Source organism: Chelonoidis abingdonii, chromosome 1 (genome assembly GCF_003597395.2).
Source record: "Chelonoidis abingdonii isolate Lonesome George chromosome 1, CheloAbing_2.0, whole genome shotgun sequence".
Lineage (NCBI taxonomy): Eukaryota > Metazoa > Chordata > Testudines > Testudinidae > Chelonoidis > Chelonoidis abingdonii.
In genome coordinates this window covers 76,625,796-76,647,379 of record NC_133769.1, presented here as the reverse complement: position 1 = coordinate 76,647,379, position 21,584 = coordinate 76,625,796, and the positions used below count along the sequence as shown (strand labels likewise).

The following is a 21,584-nucleotide window of genomic DNA, read 5'->3' as shown; positions in this document are numbered from 1 at the left end:
TGGAGCATTTTGACATCACTTTCTCCCTTGTTATACAGGTTTTAAATGGACAGCCAGTTACTCAAAATGTTTTGGTTTTGAGGAGTGTTGTGAGGTTAGAACAGGCTTTTGAAGTGTTTCATTAGATATCAGTGGCTCGTTTGGGTATTGTTTGTGGCCATATTGCTATCTTTGGTGCAATCTGAACATGGACTGGAAGCTGGAAGACACTGTACTAAGTGTGGGAGATATGGCACTGTTAGCTCCCCACGAGCAACCCCTTTATCTGCAGCCAGTATCAGTTTGCTGAAATTGAACATGATAATCTAAATTAATCATTATGAACAGAAAGTAACAGATCTAATAAGTTATAATTTATACTCTAACATAAAATTAAAATAATTCTAACTGTAAAAGAACTTCCTATAAAATTAATAAATAAATAATTTTACTAGTAAAAATGTAAAAGACTTTGAATAAAGGCATTCTAGAAGTTTGCATTAGTTTGAATTAGTGTGGACCAGTAAATTAGAGAGGTCACGTGCTCATCAGAAGACGTATAGAGAGGGAAACAGCATACACCACAGAATGGGAAATGGCCTACCCCATAGCAGGGAAGCAGATCATTACCAGATAAAGAAACTGGACTCAGAGGAGTCCAATTCAGAAAAAGGATTACAGAAGAGAAGGCTAGTGTCAGCTGGAGAACCTTTGTTTCAGAAACCCACTTGCTTGACAGTTGATTTTTTTGCTGGGCACTATTGGCCCTTGGGTGAAATCTTGACTCTACTGAAGTCAATGGGAGTTTTGTGACTCCTCATTGGGACTGGGATTTTGATGTCTGTTATTTTTGTGGGTTAATGTACATTAATTTGCTCTTTTTCCTAGCTATCTGAAGATATCTAATATTAAAAAGCTCGCTCCTTTTCATATTTTGTTTCCATGTGGACAAAGAGTTTTATAGCCCATAAGAATATGAAGTTAGTTTAACTAATCAGTTACACATTGAAGGGTGGTGAGGTGACATTACCATTGTATAATTTAAAGAGTTTAATGGAGTAATTATCTCCTAGCCGTTAAACATTAATTAAACATGGTAGCATTTTTTGAAATGCTTCCAATTCCATGCACAGGGCCAGTTAGATAGTCAAAACAGCAGGGTCTCAATGCATGAATGAGATGATGGTGGTCAGAGAGGGGATTTATTAGAGGTTTATTAGGAATTGGGGAACACTTGGGAAAGGAGGAGCCTATACAGGAAGGATGGACTCCACCCAAACCAATATGGAACCAGACTGCTGGCATACAAAATTAAAAAGGTCATAGAGGAATTTTTAAACTAAGGGCTGGGGGAAAGCCAACAATTGCAGTGGAGCACATGGTTCAGATAGAGACATCCCATAGGAGAGGGGATACTTTATATTCTAGTAAAGAGGAGAGGACAGAAGTAGATAAAATACAGATAATAAGCAAAGAGAACCATTCAAATGAAAGAGAGTTCTGTTCAATTATGTCTCATGAAGACAGATAGGTAAATATTGACACATTTTATAAGTGCTTGTATATAAAACGCAAGAAGGCTAAATACTAATTTGTGTGGACTTGAATGCCTGGTATTAAAGGAGGCTATTGATATAATCGACATCACAGAAACTTGGTGGAAAGATGATAATTAATGGGACACGGTAATACCATGGTATAAAATATATAGGAATGACAGAGTTCGTGTGACTGTGGGGGTCAGCACATTGTATGTGAAAGAAAACAGAGTCAAATATAGGAAAAATCTTAAGTGAATCAAATAGTACCATAGAATCTTTATGGATAGTAATTCCATGTTTGAATAATAAGAATATAGCAGTAGGAGTATATTACCAACCACCTGACCAGAATGGTGACAGCGATTGTGAAATGCTTAGGGAGATTAGAGAGGCTACAAAGACAGAAAATTTAATAATAATGGCGAATTTCAACTATCTTGATATTGACTGGGCACATGTCACCTCAAGATGGGATAGAGAGAAAATTTCTAGATACCATTAATGACTACTCCTTGGAGCTGCTTGTCGTGGAACCCAAAAGGAGAAAGGCAATTCTTGATTTAGTCCTAAATGGAGCATGCCATCTGTTCCAAGAGGTAACATAGCTGAACATCTCGGTAATAGAGGTCATTACGTAATTACATTTAACATTCCTGTAAAGGGGAAAATGCCAAAGAAATCCACCACAGCAGCATTTAACTTCAAAAAGGGGAACTATACAAAAATGAGGTAGCTAGTTAAACAGAAATTAAAAGGAACCGTCAGAAGAGTGAAATGCCTGAAAGCTGCAAGACAACTATTTAAAAACTCCATAATAAAGGCTCAAACTAAATGTACTCCCCAAATAATAACAACAACAATAATAATAATAAAACAGTAAAAAGACCAAAAAGGTGCCACCGTGGCTAACCAGCAGAGTAAAATAAGTGGTTAGAGGCAAAAGGCAGCCTTTAAAATTTGGAAGTCAAATCCTACTGAGGAAAATAGAAAGGAACAAACTCTGGCAAGTAAACTGTAAAAATATAACTAGGCAGGCCAAGAAAGAATTTGAAGGGCGACTAACAAAAGACACAAAAACTAAACAACAGTTATTTTTTAAGTACATCAGAAGCCTGCCAAGCAATCAATGGGGCCAATGGACAATCAAGCTGCTAAAGGAGCTCTTGACGAAGACAAGGCTGTTGCAGAGAATCTGTTAAATGAATTATTTGCATCAGTCTTTACTGCAGAGGATGTGAGGAAGATTCTTACACCTGAGCCATTCGTTTTAGGTGACAAAGCTGAGAAACTGATCCAGATTGAGGTGTCAGTAGAAGAGGTTTTGGAACAAATTAATAAACTAAACAGTAGTAAGTCTCCAGAATTAGACGGTATTCACCTAAGAATTCTGAAGGAACTCAAATATAAAATTGCAACATTACTAATTGTGATATGTAACCTATTGCTTAAATCAGCCTCTGTATCAGATGACTGGACAGTAGTTAAATAATGCCATTTTTTAAAAAAGGCTCCAGAGGCCATCCTGGTGATTACAGACCAGTAAGGCTAAATTCAGTACCAGGAAAATTGGCTGAAATTATAGCAAAGAACAGAATTATCAGACGTATAGATGAACAAGATGTGTTGGGAAAGAGTCAATACAGAGTTTGTAAAGGGACATCATCTCTCACCACTCTATCAGAATTCTTTGAGCATGTCAACAAGCATGTGGACAAGGGTGATCCAGCTGATATAGTATTCTTGGACTTTCAGAAAGCCTTTGACAATGTCCCACACTAAAGATTCTTAAGTATAGTAAGCAGTCATAAAATAAGAGGGAAGGTCCTCTCATGAATTAGTTACTGGTTAAAAGATAGGAAAAAATGATCAGTTTTCACAATGGAAAGAGGTAAATAGTGGGGTCCCTCAAGGATCTGTACTGGGATTTGTGCTGTTCAACCTATTCATAAATGATCTGGAAAAGGAGTTAATCAGTTACATGGCAAAGTTAGCAGATGATACTAAATTACTCAAGATAAGTCCAAAGCTGACTGCAAAGAATTACAAAAGTATCTCACAAACTGGGTGACAAAATGGCAGATGAAATTCCAAGTGGATAAGTGCAAAGTAATGCACATTGGAAAACATAATCCTAACTATACATACAAAATGGTGGGTTCTAAATTAGCTGTTCCCATTCAAGAAAAGATCTTGGAGTCATTATGGATAGTTCTCTGAAAATATCTGCTCAATGTGCAGCAACAGTCAAAAAAGCCAACAGAATGTAGGAACCAATCAGAAAGGGATAGATAACAAGATAGAAAATATCATAATGCCACTATATAAATTTGTGATACGCCCACACCTTGAATACTGCACGCAGTTCTGGTTGCCCCATCTCTAAAAAATATATAGTAGAATTGGAAAAGGTATAGAAAAGGGAAAGAAAAATGATCAAGGGTATGGAACAGCTTCCATACAAAGAGCAATTAAAAAGATGGGGATTGTTCAGCTTTGAAAAGAGATGACTACGGGGAGAGACAACAGAGGTCAATACAATTATGAATGGTGTGGAGAAAGTGAATAGGGAAGTGTTATTTACCTCTTCACATAGCAAAAGAACTAATGGTCACCTAATGAAATTAATCAGCAGCTTGTTTAAAACATACATAAGGAAGTACTTCATACAATGCACAATCAGCCTGTGGAATTTATTGCCAATGGATGTTGTGAAGGCTAAAAATAAAACTGGGTTAAAAATTATATAAGTTCATTTAGGATAGGTCCATCATTCCCTCTGAAGCATCTTGCACTTTCCACTGTCAAAATACAGAATACTGGGTTTGATGAACCATGGTGTGACACAGTATCACCATTCTTATGTTCTTAAGTGATTTACCCCTTGTAACACAAAGAGTCAATGGCAGGACTGGGGATGGAATCCATACAGCTTGATTTTCAAACTCCTGCTTTAGCTAATACACAAACTCCTCCCAAGATAAAAATCTCTCACAAATAGCAGTGTTTCAGCCTGATGCGATTAGAAATGGCTGAGATATTAAATCTCCTTCTCCACAAATGCTTTGTGACCCAATAAAAGGTGCAGACCATCACGACAATTATTCTCCAAGAAACAGGGCTGAATTTTGATAATTTTTCAGTGCCACTGTTCATCACAGAAGTGATTAAGTCTATTCCTTTCCCAAAAGCTGAGCTTAAGCAAGAAATTTGCTGTACCAATGCATTAAATTCAGACCCATTAAATCAGCAGCTATTACAGTGTCTCTAGAGCCAGGTGTTTTTCTACAGATGAAAAAAAAACGCAGAAGAAAATTACGGGAGATTGGTAGAGAATGATAAACTGTAGCACAGAAAATTGTGATAGCTATATCTTTAAAAAATGTTCGACTCCATCTGCACCCAGGTACACCGGCGTAATTCTGGAATTACCCCACTAAAATCAATCTGGTTTGGAGTAGACTTTGGCTGACACCTTGAAGTGTACTCACTGTATTAAGACTACAAAATACCGAGAATAAAGTAATACTATGAGATATTGAATATTTTAGCACCAGTAGAAAGAGACCATTGTTTTGGTGTTTTTGAATATTTTTCTGTTTTGGTCTCGATTTGATACAGTGAAAATGCATATTAAAAAGAAATAAAAGCAGTACATTTCTTTTTTGCGTATATCAATTTTAAACTTGAGCTTTCTAGTACATTTTGACTTAATATATTTTGAGTATGGAGAAAATGACAACCTTTTATCCCACAAAAAAAAAAAAATCAATTTAGTTCAGCCTTTTGATGTGTCAAAGCTATGTATAAATCTTAGCTGAGAAGCCACAGCTGTCAGGAGACTAAATATATCAGAGCTTTAGATTAGGCGTGTCCAAATAGCAAAATAAACCTACCGCAAGTGACAATCCAGAACAGTCATGAGACACAACATAGATAAGGATGACATAGAAGGAAGAAATAAAAATTAAAATATCCAAGCACAAACATTAGTAAAAACCATGGAGAAATGACCTTTTTCATAGATAATATATTCTTTATTCACCTCTACATAAGAAAGGCCTGATCCTGCAACCTTCACTCATGCGATTGGTCCTGCTGGAGCAGATAGCTCTACTTGCATGAATAAGAATTACTCTCATGAGTAAGGGTTTCAAGATCAGGATCCTAATCTGTCCTTTAACTATTCTCCCTCTTTATAGCAACAACATTTATTCAAAATATATTAAAATCATGTTAAAAAGAAAAAAAACATGTTGAAATATGACAAATATCTGAATACTGGATATTACACAATTCAGTGTCTAACAATTACCAGTGATAAGTTCTGACCCTGCATTCAGATCTACTTAGGGTGACCAGATGTCCCATTTTTAAAGGGATAGTCCTGGTTTTTTGGGACTTTTTCTTATATATGTAGGGAAACTAAAGAAGGTTTATATTAGACATGGTTTATATGAAAAATGATTTATTGTTAGAAATGATTTAATGTTAATTAATACTTTATAACTAAAGGTTTATATTAGAAATAAATGTGATTCCCCAGATTTAGCCTCTAACCTGCAAGCCCCCAGCTGTGTCTGTGTGAAGCCTGCTCACAGAAATACTTTGTATAAAACTTGTTAAAGGTTAATTGACTCTAAGTGCCCTTCTCTAAGTGACACTTTGTAATCACTACAAATAGAGACCTCCACCTCTGTAAATTCATTTTTATCTCACTTTATGTTCCTTCTTTTAATTGTTAAAAGACAGGGAGTCTCACACCCCAAAAGGTAAAGAGACAGTGAAATAAATGTAATTAAGATAAAGAGTGTATGTGAATGAGTGCCTAGTTTAAATGATGAATGAATGGTTAGGGAGTTACCAGCCTGAAAAATTCAGTGTCGGCCGAAGAAGGTGTCAAGTGGAATCAACCAGGTGACCCCCGGAGGGCGAACTGGGATCCACCCCAAGCACCTAACAAACATCTGACAGAATGGAGCCAGACACCTGCTGATTGATTCTGCAACAGCAGAACGACCACCCCAAGCACCTAAACAAACATCTGACAGAATAGAGCCAGCGACCTGCTGATTAATCTGGCAACAGCAGAATGAAACAACTCCCATGAACTAACATAGGGAAAAATCCCTATAAAACTGGACTCTGAAGACTGAGGACTTTGAGTCTATGGTTCTGCTGCCAGCCTCCAGGAGCATCAGGTGCACCTGACCCGGACTCGGCTCCACTCTTGTGTACAGGGTACCTGGCCAGTATTCTGTCACAAGCAACTTTAGGCTGGTAACTATAATATCTATCCAGAACTTGTATGAATGATTGTGTGAATGGATATATAGGAATAAGTAGCCAAACAATGTTGTTTGCTGTTATCTTTTATTTTATTATGGTATTTACAATAAACGTGACAAATGTCTTGTCCCCTTTAGTAAGATCCTGCTAGTTTTTATTGGTATAACATATAGGTGCCTATTACCTCCCACCCCCTGTCCCGTTTTTTCACGGTTGCTATTTGGTCACCCTAGATCTACTATTATGGACCCCTGTGACCAAGCAGAGCCTCATTGGCTTCAGAGGGGCTCTAGGTGGGCACAGGGGCTGCTACTAGCAAGATCAGGGCCTAGAGTCAGTGGAATGTTATTGGTTTTAATGAATATTTATCGAAAGAAGAAAAAAGTTACTTTGAGGGCTCAATCCTTTAGCTCTATCAAGCGGAATATTTCGCCGTGAAGTTAATGAGACTTGCTGCATGCACTATGGGCTGGAACTTGCAAGCTGCCTATTGCCTACCATGAGGTATTGAGCACCCAGCTTCCACTGAAATCAAAGGGAACTGAAGGCACTGTATTGAATCCAGGAGGTGATCAGAACTTTGCAGGTTAGGGCCAAATGACTACCTGATTAAGCCTTTGTGCTTTAGCAACATTTCAGATTTCTGGCACCATATGTGATGGGGGAGGAATAGCTCAGTGGTTTGAGCATTGGCCTGCTAAACCCAGGGTTGTGAGTTCAATCCCTGAGGGGTCCATTTAGGGAACTGGGGTAAAAATCTGACTGGGGATTAGTCCTGCTTTGAGCAGGGGGGTTGGACTAGATGACCGCCTGTGAGGTCCCTTCCAACCTTGATATTCTATGATTCTAATGCAATAATTCTTTCCAGGTGGATTTGAATAGACTTTTTTCATATCTATATATCTGTTTGCTTTAAAGTGTATCTCACTGATATCTTGGAGGCACTCTCTTGTCATTTTATTTGTAACAGAGGTACTAAAATGATTACCTTCTGAAATATCTGACATTCAATTTAGCAATACACTGTCTTCATGTGGAAATGCTAAAATCTGTGGTGTTGATTCAAGAATAACTGATTTTGCTTATACTGAAAAACAAATACTGCAAATATGGTCAAGGTTTTCCAGATTAGGAATTAAAGATGATAGGAGCTTAGGATTTATGAAAATAAAGCCACTGATTTAGATGCTGAAATATGGACTTAAGAGCCTAACTTTAGCAACCCATTTCTAAAAATGTTGGCAAGCAGATCCTCAACTGGTGGAAATTGTGATAGCTCCACTGGCCTCATTGGATATGACAATTTCCATCATCTGAGGATCCAATCCTATATGTTCAGTGGCGCATAAATTTATCAACAGCCCACTGGTTAAATTCTAAATATATGGACACATTTATTTTAAAATAAATAATAAGATATTAAGTTCTATATGATTTGAAACTGTAGCTTTTTGTATGCTTTTTGCAAAGTTTTGATTATCTCCATGACAATGAATTAGTAACTGGAATTTGACCTTTGTTTTCCTCCAAAAAGGGACTATGTGTCAAACTCATCATTATCTATTAAGCACAATTTTACATTTCAATGCTAGAGTCATTGGTCATTTATCCAGGTCACAACAAGTATAATAAACAACACTTAATAATATAGTATAAGTACAAGAACAATCTTATATGATACAGAACAAATCTCACACAGATATCTACTAATAACTTGTCCTACAAAGAAATGTTAGGTTTGTTATTGTTAGTATCATTTGATAGCACACAAACAATACACTGAATTTTATCCCAAAAATGCTCAAACACTATTTTCAAATTAGTTTCGTTTCTATGGTCAAAAGTTTGCTAAAGTTGGCCAGGACTAACTCAGTATTTAATGGACTGCTTTTTCAGACAATGTTTCAGAGAGAAATATCTCACAATTACTTAATATTGATAAACTAGAACAATTTCTATAGCTCAAGCACAGTGAGTCCAAGAATGCCTCCTCAAAGTGCCTGAATCAAGACAGTATAAGAACTTTCTTTTTCACATTTATCATATTAAGTAAAACAAAATCCTCATTAGACTTTTGCAAGGGAGGATCCAAGTTTTCTGCTCAGTAATATTCTGAGCTTCACCACTGTGGAATTTAACATAATTTGTAGCACTTCTGATGACAGGAAGCTATGCACAGCGGTCACCATTAAAATATTGATCCATATAGTCTGAAAGTAATGAACTTTCCCCACAATATTACTTATTCAGTATAGGGAATGCCTGTAATATCTTGATAAAGCTAATTGCTTTCAAATGGTGTGTAAATGAAGAGTCCATTTTCAGTTATGTGCAAACTGTGCAAATTTAGTCAATGGGCCTGCAAATGCAAGGAGTGAGGAAATATTAAAGAGCTCTCTGGCTAGATACTGCATGCTGCTAAGGGCCTGTTCCTGCTGCCGCTGAAGGCAACTGTGGAACTTCAACTGACTTCAGTGGTGCAGGATTAGATCTCAACAGCACAAAGGATGCCTTTGGATTCTAATCCTCCCCATGCAAAATCTTAATTATTTGCAGAAGTGAAGCTGAAGCTGAAAAGATTTTGTGCTGCGGTTCCTTAATTCTTCTGAATATACATTATTTGAAAAATGTACTCATGCGTGTCCTTAGCTGCTGAAATACCTCCAGATGATCTACACAACAGTGTAGTTTTATCCCCACTCATCAACCCTAGCACTAATTAGATAACTAGTGAAGATGGTTTCGTTTATATTTTACCACCCCTGTATTTACCATACATCTGAACTCTTTACCACCCCATCCCACAAGAGAGACAACACTGTGGAATTTTCCTCCGATCAAAAGCGTAGACAGTCAGATCAATGCTAATTTATTCTGTGACTCCAAGGGAACACTGGATTAGATGCAGGGTCCTGCAACCTTCCAATTAGTGCCCAAGTATCACATCTCTCTTACACACACAACAGGTCAGAAGCAAGGGTTTCTCTGCTGTTCTCAAATAAATGTTGTGCAAACAGCAGCATGGTGATCTGTCCCCAAGCCATTTACTGGCTCTCAGCTAAAACTGTATTCTGTCACCTTTAATCTCCTTCTCCCTCCCACACATATAACTCTGCCTTCATCCCCCTGTCCAATTTTCTTTTATTCTTTCCTTTTCGTGTCCCTTTCCCCTGTTCCTTTGCGTCTCTTCGACCATTCTTCTGCTGTACTTTGCCTTTGGTCTCTCTCCAGGTAAGCTTCTGTTTTTGTGCAGCAAGAGATTTAGTAGTCCAAGGGCACTCTTGCACGTCATTTAGTCTCACAAGAGCTTGATTAGTACCAGTCATCCAAACATGGGTTCTCTCTACCTTACTGTTGCACCTGGTCCTAGTCAAAGTCCTATATAGATATGGCTGTAAGACTCTCCTACAGCTATATTTTTGAGACCACTATTTTTTCAAAACCTCTCTCTTTTATATAGACCGGTGGCAGTTTTCCTCCTCTCATTTGGAGAGAAGTTAACTGGCTGCTTTGAAACCATTGACTAGTGCTGCCACCAGTAGTGTTTGCCTGTTGAGTCGGCATCCTCCACTGGGCACCAGGGGGTTACTAACTGGAACTCCAATACAAAGCACGGACAGCTGGTCTCCACTGCACAGCACCACTATCCAACCATTGAGCAATACCATAAATAGATAATTGTTAGAAGACTTAACACTTTAAACATAAATAGTGTCCAAGAACAGGATGGCTACTTTACCTGGTCTTTCATGGTCTTCCCTAAATCTTTAACATCTTTCATGTTAATAGCATTCTTCCCTCCCTTTTCCTTTCCCTTCTTCTTGTTCTTCTTTTTGAACAAGCATTTCTTACAGAGACAAAAGCAGCAGGTAAGGATTAATAGGACTGCAACTATGGCTATGGCTATTAAGGCCCAAGGTGGCACTGGAAGAGAAAAAGAAACACACACAAAGTGGCACACTGTTAGTAAATTTAAATGTAAAAACCAACAGATTTCATTTGTAGCCAAACCTCTTATCACCCTTTTGAGCATATATCTAAAAATGTTCTGCTAAATTTGTATATTTCCCTCAATTGAATATTTACACAGAGAACATTAATATAACAAAGCAAGCATTATCAATCTACCTACTTGGAAATAAACAACAAAGAATGTAACTTGCAGTTATTTAGATTAATCAGCAGAAATAATTGGGTTTGTCTAATGTACTCACAAGGTACCCATCTAGCAAAAATTTAAAAACCACCTTTAAAATGTTAATCATGTTTAGTGGAAACTGTTTACTTCTCTCTGTATAATCATTCTTGTAACCCACCTGGCATTATGGCCTGGTAAACCAACCTAGCTTGAAGTCATGTGGCGCTGACTAGGGACTTGCCTCCAACAGAGCTTAGGTAAAGAAGTGCCTCTGATCCACACAGGCAGTTTTAATGAGCAGCATTTTTCCACTATTTTATTTGACAGACTAGTGGGCTACTCATTATAGATGCAGGTCAAGGTTATCAGTAAACAATGACCAAGGTCAGAGGACTGCTCAGTCCAGCATCTATGCTGATAACCATCAAGTCCTTCTGATATTGGCAATGTTTCAGTGCACATTTATGTTCTCATTGAAGTCTTATAAAGAAAAACATGTTTTGTTTATTCATTCAGTTCAGGCTTCTGGACACTGCTGTAATACAAAGAATACATCATAATAATTATGATGAATTGGTCTTGCAAAAATTAAGACGAGAATTATCTTCACATAAGTAAACTTAAATATGAGTTCTTCTGATTCCCATACTTTTCATTGACATACATGACAAAATACAAAATGTGATAAACAATGAGGTTTTAAAGAGGAGAATAATTTTTGTGTCTTGAAATGTATTCTGCCTATCAGATCTGAAAGGTATTCTCTCAACTCAATACATAAAAATCTCTAAAATTACACAGGGCACAACAAAAGTGATATCCAAATTTGACAAATTTACATCAGTGAATCACAAAAGGGAAGTGGACAGTGAAAATACAGAAAAATTAATTGCTTAAAGCAGCTAAGTAGAGTAGAAAGCATGATTACTGGAAGTTGCACTAGAGATATAAAAAGACTGTAGGAGACATGTTTGGAATAGTTAAATAATAAATTCCATAACACTTTATGTGTCTCCAAATGTTCATTTAATGTAGTTGCCATAAAAGAGATGTTGTACCGTATGTAGAATAAATGTGAACTGATTATCAAAGAAATGAATGTTAACAGATACAGTGAACAGATTAGGAGCTGTTTAAGAATATTTTATGGAGGTGGCAGTAGCAATTCCACAGTTAAGGCTGCACTGAGATCTGCACTTCTTGCAAGACTAAAATCTCCATTTTGTGCTTTAACAATTGAATTTTGTTTTCAATTTGGCACAATACTTTAGAGGGCAATTGACTTTTCTCTGTCATTTATTTTTTTGTAACGTATTTACTAACTTTTCCAGAAGAAACCATTTAAAACGCTGCCTTTGGGTAATTTTACCTTATTTTCTTCATGTTTCTTTGGGTTCCTCTGTTATTAACCTCCTCCCCCCCGCCAACCCACAGTCTTTGTCAATTCCAAACATCACACGTTAACACAGTCTACGACTACAACAGAGGTGTAGGCCACTTTTAGCATCTGAAATTAAACATAAAGTGCTAGTCTCCTTACTTGAGTTATGCCAAGATTAACCAAAGGAACTGCTCAGATCCATCAGCTATTTCTGTTTTCCAGTGCTGCCAACTCACTTCACCAGCTGTGCTTTGCACATACTCCCAGTGATGTGGGGAGGCAGTTGGCAAGAGGAGGTATGAAGATGGACTTCAGAAGAAAGAGAGGAGGGAGAGAGAGAGACTGTGTGTGTGTGTGTGAGAGAGAGAGAGAGAGCATGCACGCACGCACCATGGGAGGAAAGGGAGGATAAGGAGAGGCAAGTGGAATATACCCAGGGTGAGGGACACAAGGGATTGAGACTTGAGAGGAGCAGGATGGGGGTTAGCCTGGATGTGCATGTTGCCTGGGAGGAAACACGATATGAGAGGGAAGTGTCTGGGGCAGTCAGATGCCTATATGCTGAATGAAAGGGGTCCTCTGGCACTGCTGCCTTGGTTCCCCAGAGTAATGAGGCAGCAGCACCATGAGGAGTTCTTCAAGCACTACTGCCTTGACACACAGACCCTCAGCTCCTTTGTTAAACTGTTTATTGTAATCCATTTGTAATTAATTGCAGACAATAACTCTTGTGTTATAATTAAATCACAAACAAATGACGGCGATGCTCAAAGTGATACAGAATTTTTAATTGATCTCTTCAAAGAAGACACTCCCTAGTTTTTTGTTAAAGCAAATACAGGTATAAAGGAAGGAATCTTTTAAAGCAGTTCAAGCTCTGGAGACTTTCAAAAAGGCTTCAACAGCCAAATCTTCAGGAAAAGAAAGGAAAAAAACCCAAACCAGACAGACTGTAAAGAATATTTTCTTCAATATGAGTGTACAATCTCTGTCAAGAAGATGGCTCATCACAATACTGTTACTGGCAGAGAGCACTCAGCCTTGTATTACTGGCACTGAATGTACAAATGAGGTTTAAAACAAGTAAAATTTCAACTGTATAGGCTTTGAAACAGAACCAGGAGTTTGTTTTCAGAATGTTTCATAGAAATTTTACTTAAATCCTTCTGAATAGAATTAATTATGCTATATGATAAAGCCAAGATTTTCAAAGGAGACTAGTGATTTCAAGTGCCCCAATTTCTGATACCTTAAAGGGGCTTGATTTTCAGAAAGAGCGGAGCCTCTGAAAATCAGGCCCCTTTAAGATGTCTCAAGTTGGACATCCCAGAACAGAGGCACTCTAAATCACTAGTCACTTTTGCAAATGTATGCCTATAGCCTTTAATTTTCTGACATACTGAATATGAAAAATGAGGGAGATATCTATATTAATTTTATGAAGCTTATAATCTGTGGATATGGTAGTTACTGTGGCTTTATGGAACCCTAAAGGTTAATTCCAGCTGGATCTCTTGTCATGTATCCAAGAATCTGGCAAAGCTTCTAATTCAATGGACAATACATTGCTGGAAGGTGATCTTGGACCCCCTCTGAAGAAATGTGAAACCAGGTTCAGGCTGCTCAAAACCGCAGGAGATCTGGGGCAGGGACTCTTAAAAAAAAGTATCATTGAACTGTTGAAAAGGATGAAAAGGCAGACTGTGACCTGAGGGAGACGCATTCACTGATGGATCAGACCATCAGAAAGGCAGGAGCAGTAGGAGGTACAGCCTGTCTCACCCAGCCCCAATGGTGGGTGGGTGTGCCTATTACAAGCAGGAATAACATACAGTTGCAAGGAAAGGCTAAAGTTTAAGATAGATAACATGAATGTAGGCTTTTCATTGTTGTCTTCCCTACCTGATATGTTCTTGTGGACAAATACCTAATACTTGTTTTGAAGAAGCTGTCCTGAGTCACTGCAATTTCATACCTGTCACATGCTTTTGGAAAGAAGTCTATAACAGGGGCCAAACCCAGATGGACCTGCTGAAGGTAGCATGTTTTGTCAACAGGGATGCTGCAGCCTGGTGATCCAGTCTGAAGTGGGGGGAATCACGGGATTTGATGCAGAGAAATTCAGGCGTAGGCCTGTCACTTGGAAAGGGTACCCATGGAGAGACAGAGAGGTCGAAGGTACAGCTCCCCCCGAACAATAACACTGAACCAAAGAGATAAGCATCAGGACTGTATCATTTGCCAAGATATTTTAGGGACCATTTCTGTTGACCTCACTCATGTTGAGCAGCAATGACTCATGCGAGTAGTCCCACTGAATCCACCACGTTCAAAAGGACAATTTAGGTGAGTGAGCTGCAAATGGGAAGAGGTGCAAAATTGTGTCCTTTGCATAAAACCTTTTTTTTGTGTGTGTTAGTTTTACAAAAAATGCTTGGAGAAGTTCAATGCTGACATTCCAGCGAGACAATCTGAAAATATTAAATGCCAGGGAGGACAATTGATCCCAGAGAAAGAGGCAACGTGAAAGAAGAAGAAAGCTGCATATCAGCATCAAAGTACTAATGTTGGTATACACTGCATAGATAGAGTCCCTCCTACTAAACTACTCAAAAATGCCTTAATAAACGTGAATATCTATAACATTATCAAATGAAGTAAAAGCCCTTGTTGGAAAGTTTCAACACTGATTTTGACAAGTTCTAATTCCGGGCATGCACCACTGGCTTTCGATGCTCCCTAGTCGAATGACTCTGTATTTTTATAAGGACATTTGCAATAACTGTGGCATCAGGCTTGTCATAATTCTCAGACATGTATTTCTCTCCTGGTGTTGGCTAACTTACAGACAAATACAAGGTGACCAGAAATCCAATATGTTTGATGTTTTGAACTGTATCACCCTAAAACAGACACATGTATGAATATGCATATAGGAACTGAGCTTGATGACAAGTTTGCTCCAATTATAATGGATTATTCTGGAATAATCAAAAGCAAAGTAGTACTTAATTTAGCACATCAGTTGCTGCTACCTCAGTAGAGCAGAACTTTTATGCCTGGGTTCGGTTTGTGAAATCCTCATATTTTCCAGTTTGCTTTCATAAGTCCTACTGATTTATGCCTGTCATATATTATATAGCCTAGTAACAAACACACAGGGTAGGATAGGGAAGAAAGAGATAATTGCCAATAGACACAAGTTACCATATTTGCCAACATTTACAATTGATCAGAAGGGACAACTTTGTCAAGGCTTTTTGTTTGATTTAAATTAAAATTTTGGAATCTGTCTTTGGAAACCGATTTGAAAATACCAGTGGAAAATTCCTGGGTTTTAGATGATCATAAAAAATATTTTAATAATTAAATGATAAAAAAAAAAGTAATCCTATTTGGTATGAAAATGAAATTCTGTAGAACAGCTTGACACTGGTAAAATATATTCTACACTAAATACACACCAAATCCCGGGCCCCCAAATTCCCTTACTTATATGCATTGAACAGAGATTGCTCCCCTCAAACCCTGAGTTTTCTGGCCAAATCAGACAGGTTGGTATGTTCGTTCAATGTCAGGAGAAAAAAGTCTCCTTCCTTGGTGGGAGCTCAGATGTTTGGAAGGATAAAAGGCAGGGGAAAAAACAGATGGAGAGACTGGAGTAAGGCAGTATCAGGGAATGAGGAAAACAGACAGCAGAAAAAAAGGAAAAATTGTATGAAGGGATGAGTGCTTTGAAATCACCCAAGGACAAAACAAGGGAAACCCAGTTAAGTCTGGGAGAAAAGTCAAGCCACAAAAGAGAGAGAGGGGAGAGGGAAAGAAAAAGAAAGGAACAAAGCAAAAAACAGCATATGTAACATTAACATTCCTAAATTTAGTTTATTTATGTGAGCACAAGGGCTTTAGGTGCTGTACAGTTATTATAAGAAGTGGGGGTGAGGGAGGAAGGCACAAAACCCACCAAAACAAAAACAACCTCTACCTACCAAACACCCACACCAGTAAGCATTTCCCCTTCCTCCACCCAGTCTTTAACATCAGGGAAAAGCCTGGTGCTCTGAAGTTTAAAAACAAGGAAGAGAGAAAGAAATCAACAATATTCTTTGGATCAAGAGGGTGAACTGAATTCCAAAATTAAGGGCCCCTTATCAAGAAGGCCTTGCCAGTATCCCACTCCTATTTAAGCTAGGGGAATAGTAGCTAATTCCCCATAGCTGATGGCAACTGCCAGGGTATACTACAGGGAAACAGGTGGTCTTAGGGTTGCCAATTTTGGTTGGATGTATTCCTGGAAGTTTCATCACATGACATAATCTTTAATTAAAGATTAATCTTTAATTCCTGGAGACTCCAGGACAATCCTGGAGCGTTTGCAACTGTAGGTAGTCTCTAAGACAGTCAGAAACCAAACATTTAGGAATGTATTGATCAAAATCAGCATCTCAGCCAGAAATCATGCTCTTTGTGAGACATACTAATCAGGAAGCAGGCAGCTGCAATTTCCAAATGGTTTGAAGGTGTAATCCCATATGAAGCACACGGAAGCATTCCAACTGTGGTGGCAAAAGCATGGACAACTCCGACAACTTTTGTATATGAGAAAAGGGTTGCAAGCTTCTTGCCAAGCATAGATGTTGGAAAGACGTTTTGAACACAGCTGCTCTCTGTGCATCCATCCACAAGAAGCTGGGGATTGAAAATCTCCAGAGTGCACATCTGAGTAACAAACCCCAGTTTTATTATTAAGAAGTACTGTGCGGATGCACTGGTACTGTACTTTTTTGTCTAGTCTTTTCTATAATATGCTCTAGACTTATTTTTGATGGTGCCAAAACAGAAAAGAAAGGGCAGCTTCACAGCTGCCCAACAGTACCTTTCTCCTAAAGTCCACATCCACAGGTGAAAGGATGAGACTGAGGCTGGTTGAAGAACATATGCTCTGGGAACCCACCCTGGAACGTAAACAGGGGAAGAGGATACCACAGCTGACTGAGGAGGCAGTATGCAGGTTACCAAAAAACACAAATATAAGTAGTGGTGTGGACTAGTTAGAATGCCAGAATGAACTGGGAAGGCATGAAGAGAAAAAACACCTGTCTATCATATCAATATAGTTTAAATATTAAACACTCACTACTTGCACGTGTTTTTTCTCAGACACAGTTACATATGCTGTGTGGCTCTGTGAGCACACTTTGCATATTGCATTCACATTTTACTTCCACTTTCACTTCCTTACTTCTATCTTAGATTTTCTGTATGGTTCTGCTTAGTGCTTACTATAATGTGCGTTTAAATCCTACCTACCACTAGAGGGAACCAGGACAAAGCATCTTAATGAAATGGAATGATGCTGACATTTCTCCACTCTGTCTATTGTTTGAGCATTCAAAGTGGTGTTGCAGAAGGCAGTCTCCATGAATAACTTTTGGAAATTACTGAAGCTGTAACTGAGCTAAGAGATGTGTGTTATGACAGCAAAACTTCCCTCCACGCAAAATAGTGTGACATGAAAGCGTGCTGATCAGATGGGTTTCACTTGTTGAATATGCTGCTGCCTAAACTGTTTGTTAGCTGTTATCATGCAAAATCACTGACACTTTGTATTGCTGAATATTCCAAACTTGGCTAATGAACTGACCTGCAGCCTAGCAGGCACAGAGGAGCTGCAGCCTGTTATCGGGCAACATTAGACAGGATTATAAACCTAGCCAAGACACCTGGAATGCTGGCTGAGCAGACCTGCTTGCCTTGCCCTTCAAATGCCTGAGGCCAAATCTGCATAAAGTAGATGCTAATTTACATAAATATGCTTTACAAACTATTGGAAATGCAATTTGTTTAATTACTTCATCTTCAGGACAGGTGGTAGGCTTCTCTTCCCTAGATAAACATCAGGCCAACACCCCATCTTACTCTATGGCTAAGTCTTTTTTTCTTTCTCTCTCCTTGTCACCAATTTCTCTCTCCTCCATTTCTTTACCCCCCTCCCCACAAGATCTCTCTGCCTACTCCCCTCTCATCTGCTCCTTTTGACCCATCCTTTCCGAGAGACTCTGCAGAGTCAAGAAAGTAGGGCAGAGGGGTTTCCAAATCTCTTCCTTCCCAACAGGCCCCTAGCACATTCACTGCATGCATAGCAACTGGGCCAGGGAAGGAGGTGAGCCTCTGAGCCTGATGTTTCCTGCCTGCCTAGCAGTTAGGGGGAATGCACCGTAGCTGTGGCCACAAACAGGGCCTCCCAGAGGGGGGGCAAGTGGGGCAATTTGCCCCAGGCCCCGAGCTCGGCAGAGACCCCCAAGAGAACGGCCGAGTATCCCGCCTCAGCCCCTCTCCTGGAGCCTCAGTGAATCAAGCAGCGTCCCCGGACAGCGCTGCAGAGTGTCTCCGGCGCGGCCTGAGCCCCTCCCCACTCGGAGCTGCATGGTGTGGGGGCGGGGCTCGAGCTCCAGGCTGAGCAGAGGGAGCTCAGGCCCTGCTGGAGCTTGCAGCCCCGCCCCCTTACCACATGGCTCTGAGCGAGGCGGAGCTCAGGAGGCCCACTGGAATCACGCTGAGCTCTGGCTGAGGGGGAACTGGGAGTAAGAGGCTGGGGCCGGGGGGTTGACTAAGGGGCAGGAAGTCCCAGGGACAGTCAGGGCACAGGGAGGGGGCAGAGGTTGATGGGGGCAGTCAGGGGACAGGGGAATGGGGGGGTTGGATAGTTCTGGGGGTCTGTCAGGACTCAGCAGAGGGGGTGGATAGGTCGGGGCAGTCAGGGGACATGGCAGCAGGGTGGGGTCCCAGAGTGGTGGGTGGGTGGGGTCTCGGGGGGACAGTGAGGGGACAAGGAGCAGGCATGGGTCAGGGATTCTGAGGGGGGCGGGCAGGTTGGGGGGGCAGGAATGTGGGGTGGGGGTTGGATAGGGGGCAGAGCCGGCTGTTTGGGAGGCACAGCCTTCCTACCCTAACGCTCATTCAGCAGTTTGAGGCTTGCAGAAGAGCCAAGCTGTTAGCTTTTCCATTAGGCTACATCCCTTTCACTTCTCAAATGCCAAATTTAGTCTCTATAATTTCAGTGCCATAGGGAGATTCATGTCAGGGGGGGCAGCTTCATTATATTAGCCACTGTGGGGGGGTCACATGAGAGAACAATATCCTTCCCAACCCTATAACAAGGGAGACCTCTCTCCCCTGCATTCCCTGAGCTTCAGAGGGGTTAATTCAGTGGTTCTCAAACTTTTGTCCTGGTGACCCTTTCACATAGCAAACCTCTGAGTGCACCCCCCCCTTATAAATTGAAAACACTTTTTATATATTCAACACTATTATAAATGCTGGAGGCAAAGCGGGGTTGAGGTGGATGCTGATAGCTCCGACCCCAGTATTAACCTCATGATCCCTGAGGGGTCCTGACCTCCAGTTTGAGAACTCCGGTTAATTATTTGAGCATTCCGTGTCCATTCACATGCATGTGCTATTTTGAGCATTTCAGTTTTCACAACATAAGCTCATCCAGATCTGAACAAGCTCAAATGCTCAGTTCGTGGAGTATGTACATTGAAGCTATACTAAAGACAAACCCACAGTAACTGTCTTCAGTTTGTGAGGGACCCCATGGAGCCAGTCTCTAGGAAACAGATAAATGCATGGAGGTTAAGTCCATTAATGGCTATTAGCCAGAATGGGTAAGGAATGGTGTCCGTAGCCTCTGTTTGTCAGAGGGTGGTGATGGATGGCAGGAGAGAGATCACTTGATCATTACCTGTTAGGTTCACTCCACCTGGGGCACTTGGCATTGGCCATTGTTGGTAAACAGATATTGGGCTGGATGGACCTTTGGTTTGACCCAATATGGCTGTTCTTATGTTCTAACCTAAATGAACCCAAAGTTATGGAGACAGATATGAGTCAAGGAAACCAGCAGAGTATCAGAAATCTGGAAAAAATCTCTGACTGGATGGGCTCAGACGTTTGGTCAAAAGCGAAGGTGGTTCAAAAGTTTTGGATTTTTTTTAAGCAGAATTTTTTTATTGTTTCTGTAAACAATCAAACACAGCATGCAGCAAATATCTGGCCACACGCTTCTGAAACCTCAAACCATGTTCAGGTTTTGACAGACTAATTTCAGCTTTTCAATTAAAAAAAAAAACACAACAAATTTTGATGGAAAGCAGACATTGGCCGTGATTATTTTCTGCTTTTTAAAAACCCCTAGTTTTCAATCCAAAAAATTTTTTGATGGAAAATATTTGTCCAATCCTTTTAATGAGCTTTAGTGCCTTTTAGCACTAGCTGATGCTGAGAACCAGTGATACCTTGTAAAGATGTTTTCTCAAAACTGGGTTTGTGCTGAGATGCACAAGGTTTTTTTCTTCCTAGGGCTGCCCGTGTGGGGGAGCAAGTGGGGCAATTTGCCCTGGGCAAATTTTTTTATAGAAGGGACCCCCGAAATTGCTTTGCCCCAGGCCCCCTGAATCCTCTGGATGGCCCTGGCCACAAAGCCTTTAGAATAAAACATAACAAAATGAAAAGCTCTGGATGACTTCCAGAAATGCCAAAGGCAGCATGGGCATGCTGCACAACTGGAGAAGAGTGCAGAAAGCTGGAGCCTCCAGCCAAAAGCTGGACAGGAGGCAGCTCTGCTGCAGGCTTTCAGGAAAGGTGCATTTGCAGACATATGGTGATGCCAGGAAAGTTGCCAGTGGAGGACAACAAGGCAATTCAAAGAGCTAATATTCAGCCCTAAAAACCTGTAGAAGCTTGAGACAGCATTTTCAATCATGTTGTGGACAATGGTATTTTGTGGTTAAAGAGCATTTCACTTTTCCTGTGACATTTACTGTATGTTACACTTCAAGCTTTGATCGATAGTCTCAGGGAAAAAAAAAAATGAAAAACTCAGACATCTGCCTATGATTTTAGACTGGGATTTTCAAAGGCAGCTAAGAAAGTTCAGTGATACTAACCTCCAGCATCCAAAAATCCTGAGTGAAGCCTCAATAATTCATTGCATTGGCTTAAAAGCTATGAGATATTTAAAAATACAGTAATACATTTTGGGTAATTTTTATTTGCCTTCTAAGTTTTTGATCTTTTGGGTCACATTTGGGTCACATTTTCAATGTTTGTCTTGCAGCCACGAGGATTAGAAATATACTTCATTTTTTTCAAATAAAAGCTGATATGCTAACTTGCTGCAAGAATTCAGGAGTTGGGACTTTAAGAAGACACAGAAGATTGTGTGAATCAACAGTCTTAGGAGTTAGATGCCCAG

At 39.9% G+C, this 21,584-nt stretch overlaps 1 protein-coding gene across 9 annotated transcripts in view; it reads right to left on the bottom strand.

Annotated features, from left to right (window-relative positions):
- The window catches only part of SYT1 (synaptotagmin 1), a 550,197-nt gene that overhangs the window by 117,494 nt on the left and 411,119 nt on the right, over positions 1–21,584 (bottom strand). For all 9 annotated transcript variants that reach the window (XM_075066771.1, XM_075066782.1, XM_075066776.1 and 6 more), the window contains one exon: positions 10,546–10,730. In XM_075066771.1, the coding sequence (XP_074922872.1) occupies positions 10,546–10,730 (185 nt within the window). The remainder of the gene's footprint in view (positions 1–10,545; positions 10,731–21,584) is intronic.